The 13,808-nt window shown below is 39.2% G+C and overlaps 1 protein-coding gene across 2 annotated transcripts; it reads left to right on the plus strand.

Moving 5' to 3' along the window:
- The first annotated feature begins 1,763 nt into the window (after nt 1-1,763).
- On the plus strand, nt 1,764-13,466 carry PLIN2 (perilipin 2). Of its 2 annotated transcripts, XM_005420864.2 has the most exons (8): nt 1,764-1,831; nt 1,912-2,107; nt 2,760-2,842; nt 3,349-3,634; nt 3,962-4,146; nt 4,906-5,040; nt 5,692-5,982; nt 12,250-13,466. In XM_005420864.2, exons 1-8 carry the CDS (start codon nt 1,802-1,804, stop codon nt 12,382-12,384), a joined length of 1,341 nt encoding a protein of 446 aa, XP_005420921.1. In that variant the 5' UTR covers nt 1,764-1,801; the 3' UTR covers nt 12,385-13,466. The 2 variants fall into 2 exon arrangements, with proteins under 2 accessions (XP_005420921.1, XP_005420922.1); XM_005420865.2 differs by lacking the exon at nt 12,250-13,466 and having other exon boundaries at nt 5,692-7,331.
- The last annotated feature ends 342 nt before the right edge of the window (nt 13,467-13,808 follow it).

The following is a 13,808-nucleotide window of genomic DNA, read 5'->3' on the forward strand; positions in this document are numbered from 1 at the left end:
GGCCCGTGGGGGCACTTGGGAAAGCGGTGCGCTTTCCTGCCTTGGGTACCGCGGCGGGCCAGAGCAGGCGCCGCGGCTGTTGTGCGTGGCTCATCGCGCTGTTTTCTTGCACTTCCTTCCGTAGGGAGGGGGGAGAATAGGAATGAAGTTTGTGATGTAGCCTGTGTGCTTTCCTCTCCAGAAACTCTTGCGGTCTCTGAAATATGCTTGGCTTTGGATTTCAGGCATGTCACTCACCTGCTCCAGAGGATGTATTGACTTTTGCTAGTGCTGAACCTATTCAGGGGGTCTCTGAAAGCATGCAAGATTCTAGTTATCTTCCTTGTCTTTAGGAGCAGGAATAACTTCACAGGCTAACTGGACTGGTTTATTGACTAAAATTCAAATGCATACCCTGTGTGGATTGATTTTATGAGGCACACTACGAATATTAAATAATCCTTAAAGTAACGGCACTTCTTCCTTCGGAGTCCAGATTCTGTGGCATTAGTATATTCACCTGTTCTGTAGCATGCTTTGCAGTTCATGGTGAAATACAGTTGTACTTCTAGTAATCTGATTTGTAATGCTGTGTGAAAAACATAGCACGTTCCTGCAGGTATTTAAATACTTGTTAAGTTAAATGAGAACTTCTTTGTTACCACCATAACCATTGTCTGCTACTTGTTTTCCTTGTGTGTTCCACGTACAGTGGTTAATCTCATTACCAGCATTACTTTATGGCACACATATGTTAATATGTGCAAATATGCCTGCAAGATGTTAACAGGATGCCTTTGTCCTTGTTGCCCATTGTGTAAGTATTTTACCTCAGATAGAATATTAACACATTCCTTTTTTGCTGTCATGCATATGAGACAGAAAACTGCAGTTGGCTCTTTGACAAACCTAGCAAACCAAATGTGACAAACCTTGTAAGCCACAACCTTTTTGAGGATGGACTCCTAGTTTACCTTTTTGTTGCCTTCATTCATGCAGATTCTTCTGGAACTTCAGCATTATGTGAAATCATTAATGGAAAAGGTGCTTTTTGCAGATTTAGTTCAGCCTGCCGTGTACATAGGAGGACAGTGTGCTTCAGTGTGTTCTCCTTATGTAGTACTGCAATACCCTGCCCCTTCTATAGGGTTCTTGTGGGGACAGCTGTTAGTATTTTCTCCATGTGAATGCATGTTGGAATGAATGTTGAGTACTGTAGATTTGTTGAATGACCAATGTTTGCAGTTTGTTTCAGTGGGGAATGTGTAATAATTTAGTCTAAATTAGCATAAAGGAGATTTATTTTCTGCAGTAGGGAAATCCAATACTCTTCGTATCACAGGAATGCTAACTCCTTAGCAAGCAGAACAGAGTGAGCCTTAGGTGGGCTCCCTAAAAGATCGAATCTGATTAAAGCTATTGGTGGGGGGTTCTTTGTCTGACTTGGATGTTCTAAACTAGATTTTCAGTGACTTGCAGGCTGGTTTTTGTTTGTCATGGCTCAACAGATAAGTCTGTCTTAATTCTTCTAGAAAAAATGACCCAACCACTCAGTTATTTGTCAATGAACTGCTGTACCTTAAAGCCTCTCTAGTGCATGTGCTGTACTTGCATTACCTAAACCAAGTTTTGGGTTTGTAAATTGTTACAATAGAATCTAATTCCTGTATGCATGAAATGTGAACATCCTGATCCCGGTAAATGGGGTGAGATCACAAGAAGGTTCTTGGTTTCAAAGTCTGGTGCTTAGATGAAGCAGATATGATGCCATAGCTCATACATGCTTCTTTCACAGGCTGTGTGAGGTTCAAGACCTGAAAAAATGGCATTGGCAGCAATTGATCCACAGCAGGTATGTCTGAGTTAGTTCCATAATTTCCTTGTCTAGATCATAAAATAGGAGTCAACTAACACCTTTCTATTTTAAAACAGAACATTGTATCGAGGGTTGCCAACCTTCCTTTGGTGAGCTCCACCTATGATATGGTGTCCGCAGCTTACATCACCACAAAGGATAACTATCCTTATCTGAAGTCAGTATGTGAGATAGCAGAGAAAGGAGTGAAGACGATTACATCAGTAGCCGTGACAAGTGCTATGCCTATCATTCAGAAACTGGAACCACAAAGTAAGGCAAAGATGAAGCTGTTGATAACTTTAATTCAACTGATTGTTTTTTATATCCAGATGCGCTTATGGTTTAATGTGGTCATGCTGGTCTTGAATGCTCTTTCATGTAGCTGACTGAACCTGTTGCCTGATTTGTTGTGTAACTGATTACACATTGATAAGACTTCAAAAAAAAGGTAATAATCCAGAGTGAAAGCAGATTCCAGCTTTCATAATACTAAATTGATGGATGACTTTTATATGTGAGATGATTACGCAATTTCTTGCTCAACACTTTCCTCACCTTTCACCTGGTTTCAGATGCTACTCTTGTGCTTTCTTACACTGAGAACTGGTTAAATTTGGAAGCTGTGTCACAAGGCTGTTGTAACCAGAAACCTGGTTTCATAGAATGGCAGAGGGACAGGTGTTTCAGCTTCTGCCGGTTGCTTGTAAATTATCACATGACTTTTCTTTGCCTGCAAGTGAGGATTTTTTTTCTGGCACTGTAAATCTGCCTTTTTCTTTGGCTTTGCTGACTCAGAACTCACTGAGTATAGGAGGAAACTACTTCAAGGGTGTTGCATGACTTCTTTTTCAAGAGGAATTTTCAGTTTGATTTTTACTAGGTGAAAAATAATTAAAACCAACTCTTGTAATTTCTTTTATAGTTGTAGTTGCCAACAACTATGCCTGTATAGGTCTAGACAAAATTGAAGAGAGACTGCCTATACTGAATCAACCTACTGACAAGGTAAGTTCTTTCCATTTAGGTATGCTAAGCAGAAGAACCATAAACACTTGTTTTCTATTATCACTAAAACCCAAGGGAGATATATTTCAAAAAGCTGTGCCTGAAGCACAGCTTGGAAGCAATGAGAAAGTCAAAGTTTTATCTGTAGAACTGTTTGCTGCCTTTGGGAGACCATTAAGCTTGTTGGTTTTTTAATTATTTTAAATTGCCCACCACTTGACAATATTTCTCTGTGAGTGCAGTTCACTGGTGGGTGTCTTTTGGAACTTGAGTCTTTGTCTCTTTCTCGCACGAAGTGCCTGGATTACATTCACTGAAGTTTTTGAAAACTTCAAAAACTGTGTGGCAGTCATGTTCTTTTTTTCTCTTGTACATATTTTTTTAGGGCACATTTTCTCCTAGATAACCAATACTTGTACAAACTTTAGCATATATTTATTATTTCCTGGATTATGTAGCTCTCACTAGTTAATACTTTTAGTAAATCTACGTATGTCCTACGGCAGGTTGTTGCCAATGCCAAGGATGTAGTTGTTGGAGCCAGAGAAGCTGTAACAACCACTGTGACTGGTGCCAAGGAAACTGTTGCTCACACGATCACTGGAGTTGTGGGCAAGACTAAAGAAGCAGTGCAAGACAGCGTAGAAATGACCAAGTCAGTTGTCAATGGCAGCATTAACACTGTCCTGGGAAGTCGTGTGGTGCAAATGGTGAGCAGTGGTGTGGACAGTGCTCTCACAAAATCAGAGACCCTTGTAGACCAGTATCTTCCACTTACAGAAGCAGAACTAGGTAAGATCACTTGAAGGTTTGATTTTGTTGGAATGCTTATATTGGAGAGAAGCAAGCAATCATCCATATATTGCTTACTCATAGTGGGGGAGGGGGGCAGTTTGCTTTCCAAACTGTCTTTTGCCTTGCTGATTGTAATAGCAGCATCTTCACAAGGAAGCAGAATGAAAGTAAGGATTTCTCTATAAAGTGGTCGATCAGCGTAATCATGGTGCTAAAGGACTACTCAACAAGCCCTGTATTCAGCTGTTACTAGGCAGATAAAATTGTCTCAGACCTCTTAATTTTTCCTGTAGTAATCAATTAGCTTCTTTTCTACATACCTAGAGAAAGAAGCTGCAAATGTTGAAGGCTTTGAAGTTGGAGTCCAAAAGCCAAGCTACTATGTTAGACTAGGATCCCTGTCTTCAAAGGTCCGCACACGTGCCTACCAACAAGCCTTAAACAAAGTCAGAGATGCTAAACAGAAAAGTCAGGAGACAATCTCTCAGCTCCACTACACTGTTAGTCTGGTAAGTTAAACTTTCACTTGATACATAAAAACCATACGTTGGCCTTGGTTTAGTGTGAAGAAAACAGCTGAAAGAGTCGCAGGAAAATTGGGATTGCTCTCTGACTAAATCCATGAATACATTATTACATTAAATACAAAGAATTTACCATTAAGCGATTTTTATCACCATTCAGGAGAGCTCTAAATCAGGCTAAGCTGTGAACTAATGAGCAATTGCTTGTAGCTGCAAGCACTGCAGAAACAGAAGTGACGTGTTTAAATTTATGCCTGTTTTGTAGTGCTGGTTTTGACACATACTTCATTCAGTGAAGAAAGTGTTGTGCAATTTAGAAACACATCAATCCTTTAAATCCTTTTTATTAGTAAAATTTCAAATTCTTTTGGGACTTGCTCTCTTGCTGCTTCTATCTCTGAGTATTTCTGGTACTTCAGTAGTCTTATTTCAGCAAATATCTTTATGTGCAGTTTGTCATGTACATAGAGTCATGGCTGCCTATACACTTCCAGTTCCTCCTGTAGGATGCCAGTGGGGGATGGGGTAATAGTCGAGGCACAGGGGAACACTACACAACATCTTAAAACTGCTTTCAGTTTTCAATTCTTTGATGAGACTAAGCACATGCTTATACTACCCAGAGTTGTTTATACTGAATTTCTGAAGTTTTTTAAAAGGAGGGTACAAAATAGTCAAGGTAGAGAAGCTCTAAAGGAACTGTTTGGACTCTTGGCTCTACTTCCTTATTTGGCTGTATTTCAGATCGAGTATGCCAGAAAGAACGTGAATAGTGCCAATAAGAAACTTCTTGGTGCTCAGGAAAAGCTTTATCAATCCTGGGTAGAATGGAAGAAAAATACAGGCCAAAATGATGGTGATGATCTGCATAGTGCTGAGGTAAATAGATGTAAATGTACACCAGAAATAAATATATTTTATCTCATGAAGGTAATGGCAAACTAACAGTCCCTAAAGTGTGCAAGAGAAGGGCTGCGTGCTGAAGCTAAGAACAGCTGACTTCTGAGAACTAGGGGACCTGAACTCTTTAAATGAGTCTACTTGCTGCGAACACTTGGGTTCATCCTCTCTTGAGAATGCTCATCCTATTTAGCATGTGAACTCATGTTGGGATATCTGTTTGTAGATTAGTTAGAAACTGTTTATGTGATGTGTCCAGACCAGAAATAATGATTTGTCAGCAGTCTTAGGCACAGACTCACTCAGTCCTACACATAGCTTTCAGGGATAGTTCATTGATTAGAATGTACTTAACCTGCTGTGACATGTTATCCAGAGTTGAAACAAGAATCTGCTTGACTGTCGCTGGGTAGAAGCTATCAGTTTCTTTTCACAAAGTACTTGAGTGTTGAAGAAATATCAAGTACTTCTAAGTCTTTGATGCTTCAGACTTAAAGCCTGGTTTATTATCTGCTATAGCTTTATTTCACCTATATCCACTTTACTTTGCTTCTTTATGTATCTTGACCAACATAAAGCTGCTACAGTCATAAAAAGACGCTAATGTGCTGTTGTGCTTGTTCTTTCTAGCACATTGAGTCAAGAACTCTAGCTATTGCACGGAGCCTCACCCAGCAGCTTCAGACCACCTGCCTCACACTGGTCTCAAGCCTTCAGGGGCTGCCACAGAATGTACAGGATCAGGTTTACAGTGTTGGGTCAATGGCAGGTGATGTCTACCAGAGCTTTCGGTCAGCATCCTCTTTCCAAGAATTATCAGACAGCTTTATTGCAGCTAGCAAAGGACAGCTGAAGAAAATGAAGGAGTCTCTGGATGATGTGATGGATTATCTTGTTAACAACACACCGCTCAACTGGCTGGTAGGTCCCTTTTACCCACAACTGCTTGGCATTCAGCATGCTGAAAGCAAAGGTGAAGGGGAGGAAAGTTCCAGCCAGAAAGACAAACAGCCTGAACATCCTACTGAACAAGCTGCATAGCACACATGTACTCTGCTGATTGACCAAATGAGTAGCCTTACTAAGTGTAGCTGGCAAAAAATCCATTTTCACCATTTTTTTGGTGAACAATTCATAAATACAGGAATAGGGGATTCTAGAGGCCAGGACATTTATATATGGGTTCTATTGTCCTGTGTAGTTAAGCCACCTTTAAATGAGATTCAAGTGCCTAAGTATTGGCAGCTGACAGTAGTCAAGATGCCCTATTAGTCTGTCAAGCACCTCATCGTGCTTCAGTGGTATTAATACCATTAGTCTAAATGAAACCCACCATAGCTGAAAGCCTTTGATTTGTTGCTTAATCTCTACCAGAATGATATAAAAGCCTTATATACCGTGAAATGCATTTAACGGCTCTACAGTCTAGCTGTGTATACTTAAATGCTATGTTTACTGCAGATCCCACATTTGATAAATACGCATCTGACTTCCAGATTCTATTGCTACATCATTCCTGACAAAAGTTCTGTGAGTTTTCATGCCAAAGCTGAAAGTGGGGTTTCTGAATGAGTCAGCTGAAGTAAAATGCTGTGACAATGTTAACATTAACTGTACAAATTCAATTATTGTATTACACATTAACATGACCACAGAATCATAGATTATCTCAAGCTGGAATGGACCAATAAGCATCAACAAGTTTGACTCCTGCTCCTTGCAGGACTAACTGAAAACTAGACCATATGGTTAAGAGCATCGTCTGGATGCTCCATGAACACTGTTCCAGTGGTTGACCAAATAATTATCAACACATTTTTTAATATGCAGTATAAACGAAGGATTCATGCTGTTTGTACCCAGGTGCCTCCTGTTGTGTGTGTCTGTGTGTTTTTGTAGCTATTGTTTTGTAACTCATTTTTGTATGTTAGTAATAAATGCTTTAGTAGCCAAAGCCTGTCTCCTTTGTTTTAAAACAATCTAACTTGCTCTTCTGTGACTTTCTGACACTGGGTCCAGCAGAAAGCAAGTTTGACATGCAAATGATGTAAATGTGCAATGAAAATGTTTGCGTATGTATTGATGGATAGATAAGATACTGCTGCAGCATTTCCTTCCTTTTGAATTTCTGTGTATCAGTCCATTGAGTCTTAGCTTTACTGCTGCTTTTGCTGATCCTTGCTGTTGTCACCTTTAAGATGAACTAAGCTGTGAGCTGCTGGATGTTCTAATATTGAAAATAAATGGATATGGACAAAAGAACCCTCTCATCCCTTCACAGTAGGTGTTGTATGTGCTTGACTTGGCCATCTACCTGCTTTGTCTTCTGACTCCCTATAAGCAGTGTTTACTTCTCAGCTGCATCACCAGTTTTAACTTCATTTTCTTTTCCTCTTGAACTTGAGTGACAAATGTATGTTAATGCTCAGTTACTTCAGTGGAATTGTTCTCATTAAGTCCTGTGAACCCCTCCACTGGAAGAGAAGTAGTTACTAAGAAATAAGCTTTCTTGGGTTAGGGCTGTCCAGGTAAGTTGTATCTTTTTTCTTGATGCATGCCCTACACAACTTTGGGTTGCAATCATCTAGTGTAGCAATGCCAGCCACCATTTTGAAAGAAGTCACCAAGTAGTGAGGCAAAAACACAGTTCAAAGAAAACTTACCACATAGTCACACGTTGCTACATGGAACAAATACCTCCACCTGGTTTAATGTAGGCACTTAAAGCAGATTACATGTTGTCCAGCCGTTTAATATGAGAGGGTTAGCTGTTAGATCGGGGTTGGCCTAGAAGTGTGAGGAAGACTGTTTTAAGCACAGTATTAAACGAAACTGTAGCATAACAGGATTGCAGGTAAAGTTTCTGTAGCTTACAGCTTTTAATACTCCCTTTATATAAGGGTGGTGTTTAACATGAAATAAACATGAGATGATGAGACTCCTTTACAGCTAGGGCCTGAGTTAAGACTATTGGAGATAGCGCTTTCAGGAAAGTTTACTTTACTATTGCATAGGTCCAGCAAGAATATCCTTTTTATCTCCATTTGCAATAACAGTTGTGGAGTGCATCCACTATTATAGATTGCTCAGAAACTGAATGGAACTAATTAGTTGTGGGAGTAGTGGGCTGTTCAAAGAAGGGAAATTCCCATTCTTCTTTGTCCATTTTAGAGTCTAGTTGCTCTGGGACTTCATCCTGATGTGATCAATCAAATAAAATATTCAAACTTTTCAATGTCTTTTAAGGACTGAGAAATAAACAGCATCATCTAGCATTAATGCAGGAGCAGTACATTGTGTCTGTTCTGTCTTGTGTTACTGGTTTGTATTCTTGCATGCCTGTCCAGCTTTACTAAATCTCAGCAAGCAGATGAACCAGAAATCAAGGAAACCTTGTTACCAACCTAGACCTGCAAAGTACTTCTTCATTACCAGGCACTATTGGGTGGCTTCTCTTCACGGCAGCTGGCCTACAATGGTGGCTGCAAACAGAGCAAGATCTGGTTAAATGCTTACCTAATGGTTGGGCTCCTGTGTCATGTTGTTGTGATAGGTGCTTGTTTTGTAGGATGCTGCCCACCCTGCAGATGTTTTTAAGTTTCTATCCACGCACACACAACCCCCCACCCCCCATCGGAATTACGAACTCTTCCCTAGTGGAAGAGATGGCTGAGTAGTAGCAAATTGGTATTTGCTACTACTGATTTTTTAAATATGATAAAGTTCTGTGATTAGGATTATTAGATTCTGCTAATTAGGAGAGCATTGAATATTTAAACTGATTTGCAACTGTACTTGCATGGGTATCTTATTGCACAGGTAATTTAGCATAGCATATTCCACACTCCAGTCTAACTGCAGCTCTACAGACAGAACTTAGGATTTTTCTCTAGTGCTGCTAGAGAAAGGGACTATTAACATGTCCACTGGAGGCAAGAATGATGCCTTCCAAGGTCTTGTCTTTTTGCCACTGTTGTTGACTGAAGCTGAGATGCTTCCTCAAAAATAAAAGGGAAAGCTGAAATACTGCCATCTTACATGTTTCTCTTTAATTGTATGTATTAAACAGCTCAGCTGCACTGCACAGAAGCTTGCTTCCTCTTAGTCCAAAATCATGTTTGAGGATGTAGCTTGAGCTAGAAAATTGAGGTTTCTCTGGAATCTTTTAAAAAAGGTAGGACCAGATGTGTTGAAAATTATAGGAAGTAGATTCAACTATTTTCAACAAGGCAGGTAAGCTAGATTAAATGGAAGAATGTCAAAGGCTTCTAGTCACACAAAACTTGGGATGGTAAAGGTTGTATTAAGATCATTATCACTTGTAAGGTTATTTAGGGTTTATTTAGAATTCAGAAAATTACTTTTTCTCTTTTAGAGATCACTCAAAAATTGTTCATGCTAGTTGACATTTGCTCTTCCCAGGTGCATGAAAGAGAGAACTATTATTCTGTCATTGCTGATAACTGTTTTTTAGAAAAGCTTTCAATATAAGCATTTGTAAATAGCTCCATATGGTATACAAGTTTTGCAAACATATTTGTATCATTGGTCAAAGCCAAATTACAAGATTTGTATAAGGCCTGGAGGTGCAATTAGTTTGCCTGAATCTAAAGAAAGTTGTAAAGGTTTGGAAATGTCTCCTATTCTTCAAGATTAATATTGTTGCAATAATCTTTTCCAGAATTCAGCTTAGGGTAATATTTTATAGCTGGTAAAATAGTTGAAAGGATTTGGGAACAAATGATGAATTATTTCTCATTATTAAAAAAAAAGCAGTAACTATCACCAAAAGGCTTTTTTAAACCCTCAAAAAGATGAAATGGAGCCAAACTTATTTTTAAGCATGCTTGGTTAGTAATTTGCATGATCAGAGAGTCTTACATGCAGCAGCTTGCTGGAGGTATTATGCACCATGTTTTGTTAAATGCATTTATATTTGTTTATTGCCAATTCATGGCAATTTTATTTCTTTTGAATAATACAGTCTCTTGATGACTAAAAATAAGCACTTTTTCTGAAAGCTCACAAAATGAGGACGCTGTGTCAAAACGCTAGTGGCTCAGTTCTAAAAACTTAGCGCAAAAAAACCAACCAAACAGATTGAAGTTGTTAGTATTGACATCAACATTTGTATATGAAGACAGCAAAATGCCATAGTATTTTTTTGCACTGTTCTATGTAGGGATTTTGCAAGTATTACATCTTTGTAAATGGTTTACTGAATTATACAGAGAAATTGCATGAAGAAGAGTTTCATCTAGTCTTACTCTTTTATTCAGTAATTGATAGGAAGTTGAAAGAAAACAGTGAGTCAGCTGGAAGTAAAGATCTTTTATATAAGGAATTCCATAACACCAAGGGCTTTGCATTGTTTTAGTTAAACTGGTGCAGATATATACCAATATAATTTAGCATGGTCAAAACTGAAGTGAGTCATACTGACATCCAGTCTGTTTTACTCAGACATGCACTCCAATTTGAAGTTCTCTCATGGCTATCAAAATCTTACTATTACATTAAAGGAATCAGGTTCTTCTACTGCATGCATTAAGCAGATGAAGAAAGCAGAAACTTAAATTTGAGCAATCATTTTGTTGTCGCTAAGAACAAAATGGATGTAAGTAAGAAAAACCTCTTAAATGAATGATAGAGAAAATTCTTACTGGTCAGACACACTTAGTCAACATGGCTGTGTCCTGGTCAGTGTAAATACATAAAACTATCCATTTGGGTGCATATGCATACAATACATAAAACCATCCATATGGACTATTTAGTCTTTTTAGGATATCTCTATAAGATCATGTGCTGATAATGGAGAAGCCTGTTGCCTTCTCCAAGTAATGAGAATTTTAGGAAAACTGCCATAAGTAGAAAGATGCAAGATAATTCTTGCTGGTAGAAAGACGTGTTTCCTGCATTCCTAGTGCCTTTTTGATCTTTTGGGAAACAGAAATTACTGATCTTATTTTGATCAAGCTTAAGTTCCCAAAGTGGTACATGCATTTCATGCAGCATGCATTCATAGCAGTGCCTGGTTAATCACATGCTGCTTAAGTTCTTCTAAAGATCAGTTTTAATAAATAATTAGTATTCAAAGATCCCTGGTGTCCAATGATGACCTACTCTGTAAGACCAGTAAATTACTGTGCAGTGCTACTGTGTTGTGTACAACCTGGTAGCTGAAGCAGTAGTCCCTTTATTTGATACATTGTCTGCCCTTCTGACCTGTCATCATAGCAGGCAAAGCATAGATTTTTCTTGCTTACTGTCCTTCATTAAAGTCATACGATGTTTTGCAGTTAGGGAATGCATTAAAATGTCTCTTCAGTCAGTGTTGAGCTTAAGTTACAGAAATGCCTACAAGCTGCTGTTGCTTTGAACATGCAGAACCAAGGTCCTGTCAAAATGCAGTAGTAGTTAGTTGCTGATACTGTGTCTGGTTCCAAGTATGTCACATTACCAACATTAAAACTAACCATTAACCATATTACAGATGTATTTTTCACTTGGGGCAAAAAACTTACAAGTAAATTGCTTAATTTTATCCCATTTTTCAGAAGTGCCTAAGTAATCCAAGTCCTACTAAGGGGACTTAAGGGTTGGAACTTAAGCTCCTAAGTGTCTTAGCCAACATTTTTAGAAGTCTGTTAACATCCATGTATCCACTGATGTCTTTCTGGCAATTCCTGAAACTCTATGCTGCTTAGCAGTACAGAATACTATACATGCAGTTAAAACAGAGGCCAAAGTAAGATTGCAGTTCCAGGTATTTGTTTCATCAGAAAATGTCTGATGCAGTCGGCAGGCTGCACACAGAAATCTGTATCAATCTCCTCAGGGCAGATTACTTTGTATTGCTTTGGTGAAAAGAAGAAAGGCAACGTTAGTTTGAAAACCTCCTATCTTAATTTTCCAGTCACTAGTTTCACTACATTCAGTCCACTACATTCAGCTCCTTTCCATCTCTACTATAAAATCTGACCTTCTAAGCAACTGATTTCCATCTTCTGTAGTATTTGATTTGTCTTAATGGTTCCTGTTTCTTTGGGTCTGAGCATATTTCACTCTGTAATCAGGATGTTTGGTCTGATTTCTAGAAATGCTGAGCACCTTTGTGTTCTGTCTTCAGTGAAGAAATTTGTTTAGTTTTACTTTTGAATTGATTGAAATTTTGTTCCTACACAGGTTCCAGATTTCGCTATTACAGACCTGTCTTCAGAGTCAGATGATGTCCCAGACATTTTGGATTTGGATGAAGAGGATCAACAGGATTTTTCACGCACAAATGGTCCTTACACTACAGGGCAAAGAGCTGAATAGAGAAGCATAAAAATGTCTTTTTGATACAATGTACCTTTGCCATGTTTAATTTAGATTCCTCCTTTTTAAAGATGAACCTGCCTAGTTTAGGGATTATGGGGATACTTTTTTTAAAAATCAGTACTGTTTCACTTAGCTGCATCAAAAATCTGGGTTTTTCAATGTAAGGAATGCACGCTACATTAATTGGTTAGCACGGGTATCAGGCTCCAGTTCTACAAGCCAGGTATAGCCTAATCAATATATCCAACTAATCTGATTTTTATTGATGATTTGTTCTTCTGCTGGTAGCAGCCATGAGAACACCCCAGTGCTTTGCATACAGGGCTGCCAACAAAAGGAGTTGATGAGGATTTGCCCACTTTCAGTCTGTGTGAAAAGCAGTGCTGCATCTACCTCTTTGCTGCTGGAAGGGGTAAGAGACTTTGTCTATCTCGGATATTTTCTCAGGTTCTTTTGTTAGGCTCTGCACCAACAGAGCTTAGACGCTTAGAGCTTTCCTTTGGCAAGAGTGCTTTATGCACTAAAGGACTTCCTTTCTTTCCACATGCCTTCTGTGTGCAAATATTATGGCCGTCATGATGCTATCAGCTGTGGCGCCTGAGACTAAAGGGAGTAAATGCTTCAATATTAAAGTGTTTTGGGTATAAGAATAGCATTTAAATAAGAAAGGGGAAGAGATTGTAAAAAGAAAGGAAAAATAGAGAATAAAGAGATAAAAATTTCGGACAAAAGAAAATTTGGGAAAAAAGAGGGAATTGAATTTAAGAGTTCTGGAGACAGTGATTAAAAAAAATGTTTTAATAAAATCTCAATCATTTATTTGCTAAGGGCTGGTGAGTCTGCATTTGCTCGCCCATAGTAACTTCTCGAGGAGTTGGGGGGAGGGGTAACGGGACTGGAGGCGGACTTGCTGACATTTCTTTCCGAGGACCAGGCCGAGCTGCAGTGGCAGCAGCGACCTGTCCGTGTGGGCGGTGTGCTTGCAGCGCCGTGCCGGGAGCTGCGGCCTCAGCCTGGGACGCCTGGCCTTGTGAGGGCCTGCAAGTCTGGCCGCTGAAATGCCTTGGAATAAAAGTTTGAACCGCACAGCACGCTTGTCGGTGCGAGTTTTTCTTGTTAGGGTTAGGGTTTTTTTGTTGTTGCTTTTTTGTGGGTTTTTTTATTATTATTATTTTGGTTTTGTTGGTTTTTTGTTTTGGTTTGGTTTTGGGGGTTTTTGTTTGAGTTTTTGGTGTGTTTCATTTTGGTTTTGGGGTTTTTGTTTGTTTGTTTGGGTTTTTGTTTGTTTTGGTTTGGTGGGTTTTTTTTTCCCCTCGCGTAAATTCCGCAAATCCGATTACAAAAAACGAAGGGCTCTCTGGAGGGATACCGGCACTCCGACTACACCTCCCATGAGGCAGCGCGTCCGGCTCGCCTCGTCT

Source organism: Geospiza fortis, unplaced genomic scaffold, assembly GCF_000277835.1.
Source record: "Geospiza fortis unplaced genomic scaffold, GeoFor_1.0 scaffold12, whole genome shotgun sequence".
NCBI lineage: Eukaryota > Metazoa > Chordata > Aves > Passeriformes > Thraupidae > Geospiza > Geospiza fortis.